The 14,527-nt window shown below is 37.6% G+C and overlaps 1 protein-coding gene across 1 annotated transcript in view; it reads left to right on the plus strand.

Annotated features, from left to right (window-relative positions):
• Window positions 1-5,471: 5,471 nt before the first annotated feature.
• DNAH12 (dynein axonemal heavy chain 12) overlaps window positions 5,472-14,527 on the plus strand; it is a 203,643-nt gene continuing 194,587 nt past the window's right edge. The window contains exons 1-3 of the mRNA XM_036430765.2: window positions 5,472-6,062; window positions 6,349-6,528; window positions 7,397-7,601. Of these exons, the coding sequence (XP_036286658.1) occupies window positions 7,432-7,601 (170 nt within the window). The 5' untranslated portion in view covers window positions 5,472-6,062; window positions 6,349-6,528; window positions 7,397-7,431. The remainder of the gene's footprint in view (window positions 6,063-6,348; window positions 6,529-7,396; window positions 7,602-14,527) is intronic.

Below are 14,527 nucleotides of genomic sequence, written 5' to 3' on the forward strand. Positions count from 1 at the left end.
CCAGTTAATCACAGTGGGTAGAGCGTTGGCCCTTGGACTGAAGGGTCCCAGTTTCAACCCCTGTAACCTTAGTTACAGGCTCAATCTCTGGCAATGGTTGGTTGGGACAGGTGTTGGAGGCAATCCATTAATGGATCTCTCTCACATCAATGTTTTTCTGTCTCTGCTTCTCCCTCTCCCTTTCACTTTCTCTAAAAATCAAAGGAAAGATATCATTGGATGAGGATTAACAAAAAAATTAATTTCATTTGCTTTTAAAATTTTTAGTTGTTTATTGACTTAGAGGAAGGGAGAGAGAGAGAGAGAAAAATGGCCCTGACTGGAGATCAAAACCACTGAGCTACCTGCTCTATTTGCTTTATATTTAAGAGACCAAACTTCTATTTATTTCTTTAAAAATTTTTAATTTTCCAGTTTTATGATGATATAATGACATATTGTATTAGACCAAGGTATATAATATAATGATTAGCTATATGTATAAATAAGTTTAGTTAACATCCATCACTTCATAGGTAAAATTTCCCCCCCTTTTTCTTGTGAGAGAACTCTTTAAGATCTACTCTCTTAGAAATGTTTAAATATACAGTACAGTTCATTAACTTTAGTACCATACTACTTATACATTACATCTTAGAACTTGATTATCTTATAACTGGAACTTCTTATTATATTTTTATTTTTTGAGAATCAACAGCATGATCAGCTATTTTATTATATTTAGTTTGGTTAGTTACTATAAATTTAATAGATTAGGCACAAGCAAATCATTAAATGACATTACCAAATATGAAGGAATTTCTTACTTTTTGACCACCTTCAACCATTTCTTGCCCTCCCCTGCCTTGCCACCTTCCCCTTTGGCAACCACCAATCTGTTGTTTTTTTGTATTTATGAATTCAGTTTCTTTCTTTAAAAAAATGTTTTTATTGATTTAATCGAGACAGGAAGGAAAGAGAGAGAAACATCAATGTGAGAGAGAAACATTGACCATTTGCTTCCCATAAGTGCCCTGACAAGGGATTGAACCCAAAATCTAGGTATGTGCCCTGACTGGGAATCAAACCTGCAACCTTTTGGTGTATGGGAGGATGCTCTAACTAACTGAACCACCCACCCAAGATGGATTTCTTTATTTGTTGTGGCTGAATAATATTTTATCTATATAACTGTATCTATATATTTTGCATTGTCTTTATCCATTTATCAATAAGTGCTTAAACTTAGGTTATTTTCATGTCTTGGCTATTATAAATAATGCTACAATTAACATGGAAGTGCAGACATATTTTTGAGATGGTGATTTCATTTTCTTTGTATATATACCCAGAAGTAGAATTGTTGGATCATATAATAGTTCTATTTTTTAATTTTTTGAGGAACCTGTATACTATTTTCCATTGTGGTTGCACCAATTTACACTCTCACCAACAATTCTATTTCTTTTTTACATTTTACTATATTTCATATTAAATATAACTGGTGATTGTATAATTTATAATGATGACATATATTATACTATACTGTATTGCATTGTATATATAATATATGAAATAGCTATATCATTTAGTATAAGGTAGAATGTTAGTATATAACAACAATCAAAAATTAGTTTGAAAAAATTCAATCAAAGAACTTAGGTGAAACCTATCACAGTTTAGCTCCATTAAGAATTCTTAAACATATTAACTCATTTGTTTTTCCTGTAATCCCCTTTTTAATTTTGAAATAAACAATGCATAATATAAAACATAGCATCTTCAATTTTTCTGTTAAAAAGTAGATGAGCTCTAGCTGGTTTTGCCCAGTGGATAGAGCTTCAGCCTGTGGACTAAGGAGTGGGTCCCAGGTTTGATTCTGGCCAAGGGCACATGCCCAGGTTACGGGCTTAATCCCCCCAGTAGGGGGCATGCGTGAGGTAGCCAATCAGTGATTCTCATCATTGATATTTCCACCTCTCTATCCCTTTCCTTTCCTCTCTGAAATCAATAAAAATATTTTTTTTAAAAGAAGTAGATGAAACTTTTTGTGTAGTATTAGAGAATCATCACATTTTGGTGTCATATCTATAAGTGCTCTCATAAATAATCTGCTCTTGTAAATAATATTTCTAAGCCTTAGACTTGAAAATAGAGCTTTTTAAAAAATATATATTTTATTGATTTTTTATAGAGAAGAAGGGAGAGGGATAGAAAGTTAGAAACATTGATGATGAAAGAGAAACATCCATCAGCTGCCTCCTGCACACCCCCCACTGGGGATGTGCCCGCAACCAAGGTACATGCCCTTGACCGGAATCGAACCTGGGACCCTTTTGTCCGCAGGCTGATGCTCTATCCACTGAGCCAAACCGGTTTCGGTGGAAATAGAGCTTTTTAAAATATATATATATATATTTTATTGATTTTTTACAGAGAGGAAGGGTAAGGGAGAGAGAGTTAGAAACATTGATGAGAGAGAGACATCCACCAGCTGCCTCCTGCACACCCCCCACTGGGAATGTGCCTGCAACCAAGGTACATGCCCTTACCTGAATTGAACCTGGGACCTTTCAGTCCGCAGGCCTATGCTCTATCTACTGAGCCAAACCAGTTTTGGTGGAAATAGAGCTTTTAGGGAAGGATTTTTAAGCCTCAAATTAAATATCTTTAGTTAGTTAACATATTTTTTCTTTCCTTCAAAGCAAAAGATTTAAAATTCCAGCTATTTCATTTACAGATATTGATAAATTAATACTAAAATTTATATGGAAATGCAAAGGACCTAGAATATTAAAAAGTACTTCCTTTTTTTCTTTTTATTAAATCTATCAGGGTGACACTGGTTAACAAAATTATACAGGTTTTAGTAGCACAGTTCCACAACACATCATCTGTACACTTTATTGTGTGTTCATCACTCTAAGTCAAGTCTCCTATCATTGTCTATCCCCCCTATGACCTCCTCCACCTCCTCCTACTTCCATTCCCTCAAATTACTTCTTATAAAAGAACAAAATTAAAGCACTAATACTATCCACTTTTAAAACTATAGCCATTGCTGCTCTAATCAGGACAGTTTGATCTATAAAGATAGACATATAGAGCAGTGTCCAGAAATTATGGCCAATTAATTTTTTTCCAACAACAATGGAAAGGCAAATCAGTGAGGGAAAGAACAATTTTCAACAAATAGCACTGGAACAATTCTATATGTATGCAAAGTAACAAAAAAAGAACTTGAATCCACACCTCTCACCACATACAGATATTAACTCTAACTGGATCATAAACCAAAATATAAAACCTAAAACTAGAAGAAAACATAGGAGAAAATCTTTGCTGGTAGGAATGTAAAATCTTTCAGACACTTTGAGAAACAGTTTGATAGTGTCTTAAAAGATTAAACACAGACTTACCATTCAACCCAGCAAGTCTACCCTAGGCTTTTATTGATCAGAAATGAAAATATATGTTCACCCAAAGATTTGTACACAAATGTTTATGGCAGGATTATTCATAATAGCCTCAAACTGAAGCACTCCAGATGTCCATCAACTGATGAATGGGTAAACAAATGTGATATGTTCTTACAATAGAAGACTATCCTATATAGTAAGAGAAGAACATGCTAATTATCCATTACTCTGTGAGGCGTAACGACCCACAGCGTAACGACCAGATCATGGATCTGCAGGAGGCAGCGAACTATAAGCGGGCATCAGAGAACTACAGGAGGGGGCAGGGCAGCAAGCAATGAGCGTGTGTGTGTGTGTGTGTGTGTGTGTGTGTGTGTGTGAAGCTACAGGAGGGCAGGGCAGTGGGCTGAGAGCTACAGGAAGGTGGCAGGTACCTACTGGTACCTGGATTCCTGCGCAGGGCTACTAGTTCAGCAATAAAAAGGAATGAACTTCATGCATGAGCCTCAAACAAATTATCATTAAGTGAAAGAAGCCAGACAAAAATGTAAATAATATATGATTCCATTTATATGAAATGTTCAGAAATTGCAAGTCTATATAGACCAAAAGCAAAACAGTGGTTGCTTGGAGCTGGAGGTGGAAGTAGGGATTGAGTGAATATGAGCCCAAGGGAACTTAAAACATTTTTTTAAATTGATTTCAGAGAGGAAGAGAGAGGGAAAGGGAGATATAAACATCAATGATGAGAGAGAATAATTGATCAGGTGCTCCTTATCTGACTGAGCTCACAACCTAGACATGTGCCCTGGCAGGGAATAGAACTGGGGACTCCTGGTTCATGGCTTGATGCTCAACCATTAAGCCACACTGGCTGGATCCAATCACAAAGATGGAAATATTTTAAAACTTAACCTTAGTAATGATTGTGCAATTTTATAAACTTCCTAAAAATAATTGAATTATATACTTTAAAATGGTGAATTTTAGAGTACATAAATTATGCTGTTAAAACCGATGTGCATTATATTAGAGTATAATGAGGGAAGCAGAACGAGTAGGTTACATATGTCCTCTATATGTATCCATATGTATGTATGTGTATATATTTGCACATATATATATATGAATTTATTACAAGGAATTCGCTTTTGCAAGTCCAACGTCTGTAAGGGCAGGCTGTTGGGAAGGGAAAAATCCAGAGAAGGCGAGTGATTGTAGAGTTAGCTTCTGTTTGGAATTAGACTCTTGGATGCCTAAGTCTGTGTGTGTGTGTGTGTGTGTGTGTGTGTGTGTGTGTGTGTGTAAATCCTCATCTAAGGATATTTTTTCCATTGATTCTTATTTTTATTTATTTATTTAGGAGATGAGTTTATTTATTTATTTATTATTATTTTTATTAAATTATTATCTGTGTACATATTTTAACATTGCCCCCCCTCTCCCCCCTCCATTGATTTTTAGAAAGTGTCGAAGGGAGAGAGGAAGAGAGAGAGAAATATCTATATGAGACAAATCTATTGATTACCTCCCTCACACACCCCAACTGGGGATAGGGATAGAATCTGTAACCCAGGTACCTGCTCTTGACTAGGAATCGAACCTCTAGCCCTTTGGTGTGCCAGCCAACACTCTAACCACTGAGCAAGCAACACTGGCCAGAGCTAAGTTTTTTTACTTACATGGATTGAGTCAGGCCCACCTAAATCTCCATATTTATTAGGGATTATAAATGAATTATATCTGCAAAAATCTCTTCACAGCACTATTAGATTAGTGCTTGTTTAATTAATGGGAGAAGATACATCTAGTCTAGGATATGAAAGACTGATGTTCTCCCTTTAGTCCTTGTAAGGATATGTCAAAGAACCATCACATACAAATATTTTGTTTTCTACAGAAAGATAGATTGCTTTTACAAGCTACAAGTATACTTCATTTGTTTGTTCACTCACCCAGATAACATTTTCATTTATTTTAAGCTATTTTTATTTAAAAAATTTAATGTTGACATAATTGTAGGTGTCCTCCTTTTCCCTTTTCCTCACCCTTTGTCCACCTCTACCATCCCTTAGCCTTCATAAAACTATTGTCTTGTGCACATGGGGTATGCATATATGTTTTTTATCTAATGCCTTTATCTTCTTTATCCAGTCACCCCCATAGAGGACCTATTGTATGCCAGACACAACAGTGTAGCCTATATTATGGTGACTGGCAAATAGATGCTCAAATACTACTATTTGTTGAATGAATAGGCCATCAATATATCCCAGGACTTATTTTCCCCCATTTATTTGTGCACATAGTAGTTAAGCTATTATACTTAAGATGAATATCCATTGTGCAGCCTCAAATAGGGAAGTTTTTCACATTTCTGATTCCAAGTGTACTCATAAAATTTATACACCTTAACCTTTTTTTGCCAATGATTTCCTGAAGAAAAAGTGCCATATAAATAAATACCAAATATAGAAACAAGATAAATTATATTGCTGATTAGTTGCAATATTTATAGAAAGGTTACTATGGGGACACTTGAATACTCGAGCCTCAATTGAAGTGAGTGTTTACGTCTATTTCCAACCGATCCTAATTCCCAGTCTTGCCATTTTCCACAATTTGAAGATTCTGGTTCCCTGGACTCCTTCCAAAGGAAGACAAGTAGAAAAACAACAACAAACAAACAAAACAAAACAAAAAACCCCCACAAAACAACCTTTTTCAACTACCCTCCATTTACTTGTGTAATGAATTATTGTTGTGGCAGGTAGTCCTAATCTGTTGCAGCTCAGCAACTGCCTCCCCAGGCAACCTTTACCCAATCTCTCCAGCTGCGAGGGGCAGTTTCTATGGCGACTGACAACTTTGTATCTGAGGCAGATTACTGCCTATCAGTCCGTGGGGTTCCTGAAGTTTCGCCCTTCCCTTTTCCTTTTTCTTTAGCCAGGAGAGAAGTTCACTGAACGTTTCCCTCTTATCTGCGCAGCTGAGAAGTAGTGAAAAGGAGACAGGTACTTATTTGTCTTCAGCTTTTCACCCCTCTCTAAAGCCAAGAGATCACCAAATAGATGCCTGAAGAAATACTTCCTTTTTCATGGCAGGAATCTCCAAATTCTGTGGGATTACGGGTAAATGCAGTTGTATCAGTTAATTGTCCAGCATTTACTTGTGCTTTATTATAGTATCACTTTCTAGGAAGGTAGCAAAACTAAGATACGACATTGATATTTAAATAATGATATTAAGTTGGTTTGGGGGGAGAGAGATTATACCTCAACAATTGGATTTGTTGTTGTGATTTGCATCTTTGGGAAAATTTGAACAGAGAATTTTAGAACTGTAAATTCATCCTTGAGGAAACTAAAGCCCTAACCTGGAAGTGATTTTTTTCACTTTTTTATAGTAAGTGGATGGTTAGAACTCTAACAGGAATCCCTGCCCATTTATTTCAACTGCCATTCTTGTTTTAGTGTGTGTGTGTGTGTGTGTGTGTGTGTGTGTGTGTGTGTTTGTAAGAGTACATTTATTTAGTAAATCACAGAGGTAGAAAAAGTAATTCCTGGAAGAAATGGACTTAGGAAACAAGTTATAGAGGTTAAAGGAAGGGCTCTTGGAGCTTGGGAGTAAGGAAGCTAATGGTAATGTGCCTTGGACGAGGAGGGGGAAGGGAAAGGCACCAGTGTGTTCTGGGAGGGAGAATGCCTTAACTGCCATGAAGACTAAAACCATACTTGAGAGGAAGATCTAAAAAGGCCTAGAGGGGGGGAAAAAAAGGAACATTTGTAATAATATGAACAATAAAAACTTATTAAAAAAAAAAAAAGAGGGATCATTTACGGATCTTTGAATAAAAATTGTTCTTATAAAAAAAATAAAATAAAATAAAAAATAAATTTAAAAAAAGGCCTAGAATTTTGGGGATTGATATATTAGGTATGTTATCAATATATAGAGGCTAGTTTTTACAATAATGGCTTTATGGACTTTTTCTCCTCAGATTATAGAGTATTTTAATCTTTAGGAGACCAAGATGTCAGATCCAAACAAAGCTGCCATTGCAGCAGAAAAGGAGGCTCTGAACTTGAAGTTACCTCCCATTGTTCATCCTCCTGAAGACATAGGTGTGGATACACCAAAACAAAGTAAGCTTCTGAAGTATAGAAGATCCAAAGAGCAAAAGAAGACAATTAATCAGTTAGTGTAAGTAGCATATTAGTAAATAATTCTTGTTTAGAATTCAAGTGAAATGATTTTGTGTTCATTTATATATATAAAAGGCAAGCAACTATCCATCCAGCCGACCGACTAGTAGGTATGACACAACTGACCACCAGGGGGCAGGCTCAACACAAGAGCTGCAGTGACTTACCAGTAGTGGTTCTCGGGTGATGCATCATGGAACCAGAGAGGAAGGAGCCCGATTCTGGGGTGTGTCACCCAAGAACTGCCCTCTTGCAATCTGGGACCTCTCAGGGGGAGCTGGTTTCGGCCTGATCTCCACAGGCAAGGCCGAGGGACACCACCACCAGAGGGACCCCACTCACTCCACTCACACACTTCGAGCCACCGCACCATCCCAGGTGCGGCAGGACGGGGAGGGACCGTGGGAGTTTGGCTCCAGAGTGTATCTGTCCTGTCTCGCTTAGTCCTGCTTTGCCGGCCACCTTCTAATTCATTTTCTTTCAATATGCATGAATCTGTGCTCTGGGGAACTAGTATTTTTGTAAAAAGCTTTATAAACCCATTCTTAATCCACTGCTGTATAAATTTTGTATTTCCATTTCATTGTGTAGCTCTTTTATGTCAGTAAGTATACTTCCATCACATCATATTTAATGACTGTTTTCCATTGTTATCTTTACACCACAAAGTATATAATCAGTCCTCTCTGGACATTTTGCAGTGCTGTGATAAATATCCCAGTAGCTGATTTCTTACACACACCTTTATATCTTTAAGATAAATTCCTAGAAACAAGGTATACATTTTTCATATATTGCCAAATTGCCTTGGGAAGTGTGAATTTCCATTTCTGTCAGCAATGAATTAAAGAGCATCCTCTTTAATGGTAAAAAAAAAAAAGGGGGGGGGGAATAAAGTCTCCTTGATATTGTACTTGCTCTTCCCTAATTAGTATTGGGATAGAACTTTTTTCATATTTTTGGGAGTATTTGAATTAGTTCTGTGTGAACTCTCTACCATGTCCATAGATCATTTTTCTTTCAGGGCTTATTATATGGTTACTAGGGGCCTAGTGTACCTTGAAAGAAACTGTGGTTCACGAGGCTGCAGGAGGCAGAGGGGTAGGTTTTGGCCCATCCTCCGTACCCCTGCCCAACCCCTCCCGCCACGGCTCTGGTCCCATCTGCTGGTAACCTGCTCTCACTGCCAACATTCCCATGTGCTGATGGCATCAGCCCCATTCACACCTGCTGAGGGTGTGGAGTGATTGCGGCTGGCACTAGCAGTGGGTGCGAGTGGCAGCTGGTGCCCTGATCACCCCTCAGAACAGGGGAAGGTGGAGTAGCCCTCAGGGATGATCAGGGCCAGCAGCCGCTGCTTGCACCTGCTGATGGCACTGAGCAATCAGGACTGGTGCTGGGCACCTGCTGCGGGTGTCGGCAGGTGTGAGCACCAGGTGGGACCATGGGGCACAGAAGCAAAGAATTTTTAGGAACCAGTAGAGGCTCATCCTGATGACGGCGACCGGCGCCTCCACTCACCTGCTCCACCATTCCACTGTGGCCATGCCTGCCATGTTCCACACATGCCCCCTGTGGTCAGTGCATGTCATAGTGACCGGCTGTTCGGTACTTCTGCCATTCGGTCTATTTGATATTAGCCTTTTATTATATAGGATCATTTACCAAAATAATGGGTCAAATATATTTCTCCCAATTTTTCAAAGAATCTCTTTCTACTTTAAGGTTATAAAAATACCTAAATTTTTGCCCTTGCCCATGTGGCTCAGTTGATTGGAGCCGCCTCCTATATATCAGAAGGTGGTAGGTTCAATTCCTAGTTGGGGCATATGCCTAGGTTCTCCTCAGCCAATCTGTGTTCCTCTGGTGTTTCTCTTTCTCATTGATGTTTCTTTCTCTCTCTGCCTTCCTCTGAAATAAAATTAAAAATATCTAAATTTTCTTCTTGTACCTCAAAGTACTAGTATTTTCCATATTAAAATGTTTAATTTATCTAGTAATTTAAAAATAAAAAATAAAAAGCTTTAACTATGTAGGTTTTCATAAACAGTTTTATATCATCTTAAAGTTCAATTAGGAAAACAATAGAAAAGTAATCATAATGACAGTGAGTGATGTACTGTAAGTGCTTACTCTAAGCATTGTTTTTATCACTTCACCTATATTTCTCACAACAGCCCTATAAGATGGGTCCTACTGTTATCTCTGTATAGATGTGTAAACTGAGTTGCAGAGAAGTTAATAACTTATCCAAGGTTACACAATCTGGTTCTAAGGTTCACATATTTTAAGCACCATATGATTCCTTCTCTTTACATATTATAATCATACTGGTTTTTGAGAGTAAAACCAAGTAATTGGGCCTCTAGGAATAATATTGCATTTGAACAAATACTTATTAATATATCTAAATTAAAAAAAATTATTGATTTGAGAGAAAGAAACATCAACATGCTGTTCTATTCATCCATGCACTCACTGGTTGCTTTCTGAATGTGCCTTGACCAGGAATTGAGCTCAAAATCCTGGTGCTCAAACCAACTGAGCCACCCAAACCAGATTTTTTATGATATATCCTAAAACTACTTGTATTTAAATTTTTTTTACCTACAAAAGAAAATGTAGTACAACATCCTGTCCTTTCCTCTCCAATTTAGTGGAAATTAAAACCATTCACCAAAAGCTGTGATAAGGATGTCTCAGTTTAATTTAGCCGTTACTGGGAATTTCCTAGGTACCTGACTCTATAGGTTTTTGGGGATAGCTAAGAAAAAAAAAGACAGTGAGCTTATTTGTACGATTCTAACCTCACACTGAATGATAAAATGGAAAAATTCTCTTGGTACATTTCAGCTTCTCTTTCTGAATTCTCTTTTCCTACGTGGTTTGCCTCATTTAAACATATTTTTGCAACTGACTAAATTTTATTTGTTACATTGTTAATGATCATATTGCTAATTTTTGCAAATTTTATTTTCCTTACAATTAAACTGATCTATATAACTTTTTTTAGATTTATATTTTTATTAGCTTATCAATCATCTAATCATGTTTAAATCCAAACTTATAAGGTATATTAACTAATATTAGTATATGTATTACTAAAGATCCTTTACCCATTTCATTTCTAAGACTCTACTCAACATTTCAGTAGACTTACAGAATAGAGATGGGGGTTCCTTAGGAGTTAAGTATTATTCTTACTCTAAAACCTTTCACTTTCTCACATTGTCATGTTGAATTACTTGCAGTTCCAGGAATGTATAATAATAAAAGTGTAATAGGCTAATTAGGCCGGATGTCCTTCCAGAGGGCCTTCTGGATGAAGCCGGGTCTGCTAGGGAAACCCAGGTTCCGGGTGCCAGAAGGAAGCCAGTGCCGGCAGCCAGGAGAAGGAAGGCCTACTCTTGCATGAATTTCGTGTATCAGGCCTTTAGTATATTATATTTTTCATAGTTTAGTAAAAAATAAATTTCAGCCCTGGCTGATGTTGCTCAGTTGGTTGAGTATCATCTATGTACTAAAGGGTTGCTGGTTTGATTTCCATTCAGGACACATGCCCAGGGTTATGGGCTCAGTCCCTAGTAGAGGCATGCAGGAGGTAACCGATCAATGTGTTTTTTTTGTTGTTGTTTTGTTTTTAATATTTTTATTGATTTTTTAAAAAAATATTTATTTTTTACAGAGAGGAAGGGAGAGAGAGAGCTAGAAACATCGACGAGAGAGAAACATCGACCAGCTGCCTCTTACACACCCCTAACCAGGGATGTGCATGCAACCAATGTACATGCCCTTGACCGGAATCGAACCTGGGACCTTTCAGTCTGCAGACCGACGCTCTACCACTGAGCCAAACCGGTTTTGGCTATTTTTATTGATTTTACACAGAGAGGAATTGAGAGGGATAGAGAGTTAGAAACGTCAATGAGAGAGAAACATCGACCAGCTGCCTCTTGCACACCCCACACTGGGGATGTGCCCGCAACCAACGTACATGCCCTTGACCTTTCAGTCCGCAGTCCGACACTCTATCCACTGAGCCAAACCGGTTTCGGTCTGATCAATGTTTCACTCATGTCAATGTTTCTCTCTCTGCTCTGGGTCCCTCTCCCTTCCTCTCTTTCTAAAAATCAATGAGAAAAATTTTTAAATAAAAAATAAATTTTACAGTTGCTTCCTGCAGTTTCCTTCACTGGAAGTATTTGCCTGCCCGAATTACACTAGTTCTTCAAGGCTTAGTTTATGGATCACCACCTTTGGAAAGACTTCTCCTAATCCCCTTAATGCATCTTTAACTCTGTCACATATTACTCTTACATCATTTGGCAGACATTAAGTACCTATTGTTACAAAGCTGCTGTGCTTACTACTGGGGAGACTATAGGGAACACAAAAAGAATTGTATCTTTAAGAAGCTTATGTTCTAATGGGAGGAAACAGATAGTAAATATGTTTTTTTAAAAGTATGTTAACCTTTTATATGTACGTTGGTCCTATGAACAAATAAGATAGTGGGATAGAGTGTGATAGGCAAGGAACATCGCAGGAAAGGCCTGTGGAAATGCTATTGAAGTAGAGAATCTAAAGTTATCATTTAAACAACCATGGGAACAGCACTGTAGCAAAGGGAATAGCAAGCATGAAAGCCCTGAAATATGAATGCTTTTAGTGTGTTCTAGTAATTTAAAAGGCCAATGCACCAGAGTATTAGGGGCTGTGGGAAGAGTGGTATCAGGTGAATATGGAGACAAAGGTGGGGATAGATTGTGAAAGGCTTTGCAGAACATGATAAGGAATTCAGATACTATTTCAAATTCAGTAGAAGCCATTGAAATGTTTTAAACTGGGAAGTGACGTGAAATCCAACTTACACTTTGAAAATATCACTCTGCTATTAGGAATAGACTGAGGTGGAGGGAAGAGGGCAAGATTAGAAAGAAATAGAAAAAAAATTGCCGCAGATAGTAGCATAGAGAGCTTCTATGGTTTGGATAAGGCTGGAGACAATGGAGGAACAGAGAAGTGGATTTGCAGGTGATATGTTTTGGAGCCTGCATCAATAGGACTTGCTACTGGATTGCCTTTGGTAACAAGGTGGATGGTAATGTTCATATGTATAGCAGATTGGAAAGTCCAGGAGATGATTGCGGGGTGAGGGGTAAAAAGCAATGATTCTTTTTAGGAATCGAGGTGCTATGTGACATCTAGGAGGAAATATGTTAACTAGGCAGTTGGATATATAAGAGAAGAGGCCTAGGCTAGATATACCAATTTAGGAGTCAGCAGAATATAAATAATTTTTAAAGCTATGGGGAGTAATTGGAGATTGAAAGAGAGAGAGAGAAATACAGAAAGAGAGAGAGAGAAATACAGAGAGAGAGAGAGAGAGGGAATATTGAGAGGAGAAGAAGGCCTAGGACTAAGCCTTCAAAAATTATAATATTTAGATGTTGGATAGAGAAGGGCCAAACTAAGCAAACAGACTCAGAAAGTGCCTCCAATTTGATAGGAGGTATAGTAGAAGTTCAGGATGTCATGAGCAGAGAGGAGAGAATGTGTTATAACATAATGTATTGTTTATTTTCTTAGTTGTTATTGTCTTCTACTTTACTTTGACATGCTCAAGGACAGAGATCTCAACACAAAGTGCTCAGTGTCTGGCATGTTGTTATTGGTGAATGAGTGAGTGAATGAATGACATTTTTAAGGGAGAACTTTACCTTTATGGTGTTTTGTACAGATCTATATGCAGTACCTTTCTCACTTGGGTGCTTAATAAAAAAATCCTGCTTCAAAATAATCTGAAGCAGCACTGGCCAGGTGGCTTGGTTGGTTGGAGTGTTGTCCTGTGCACCAGAAGGTTGTGGGTTTGATTCTTGGTCAGGGCACATACCTAGGTTGCAGGATTGATTCCCAGTTGGAGTGTGTTGTAGGCAACTAATTGATGTTTCTCTCTTTCTTCTCTCTCAAAAATAAATAAAAAACATATCCTTGGGTAAGGATTAAAGAATTTTAAAAAATCTGAAGCAGAGTGCTGTATTAATGCTGATATTAGAATTGCCATGAGTTTTATTTGGGAAAATGTATTTGGAATTAAAAGTTTTTACATTAGAAACACACTTTCTGGATTACTGTGGATTTTGTTATTCTCCATTCCTTGCTTACCTCTACCGGTTAGGCAATAGGAATATAATCTTCCCTGATACAAAGGTAGGTGGGTGCAGTCTGTGACTAGTATTCCAGGAATGAGGTAGGAGGTCCAACTGTGGGCAGAACAGGGCTCCCTGTTGGAATCAGATTCTGGAAAGACTTGGCTGAGCCAAAATCATTTTGTAGCTTTCCAGAGTCCTGGGAATGAGCCATTTTTCCATGTTTACTATATCACTCTTTGTTCAGACTATCCTTTCCTTCACTGCATGTAGTGTTTCACACAGTCCTTTAAAATTATCCAGTTTTTGTTTATTTATTGTTATCACACAAAGCAAAAATAGATAGACTGAAAAAGACTCACCATATATTTTTCCTAGCTCTTTTTGCTTATAACAATGGGAGAAAACACTCCAGGAATTTTTTGCTATATTAGGGTGTGGCATTTATATATTAAGAACTAAGGGAAGTTAGGCATATTTATGTTGGGATAATTTCAGTGCTAGACTGCTAATGCCAATTAGCATACCAAAGTATAAGGCAAATTCCTTGAAAATATCAATTACGAGAGGTAGGCTGTTTAGGGAGATAATGAAGGGTGAAGGGAAGTGTAGCCTGGGCCCTGATGGTTAAAAGAGGAAGGACAATATTCCAGGCCCATTTGTTTTTTTTTTACTTCATGTGCAAAAGCCTTTGCAATTTTAGTCTTATCGGGATCAATAAAATTAAATAGGAAAATAAGGCTATTCAAAAAGGCTCATTTAGTCTCAGGCTCCT

This window comes from Pipistrellus kuhlii, unplaced genomic scaffold (assembly GCF_014108245.1).
Source record: "Pipistrellus kuhlii isolate mPipKuh1 unplaced genomic scaffold, mPipKuh1.p scaffold_m20_p_11, whole genome shotgun sequence".
In the NCBI taxonomy this organism is placed as follows: domain Eukaryota; kingdom Metazoa; phylum Chordata; class Mammalia; order Chiroptera; family Vespertilionidae; genus Pipistrellus; species Pipistrellus kuhlii.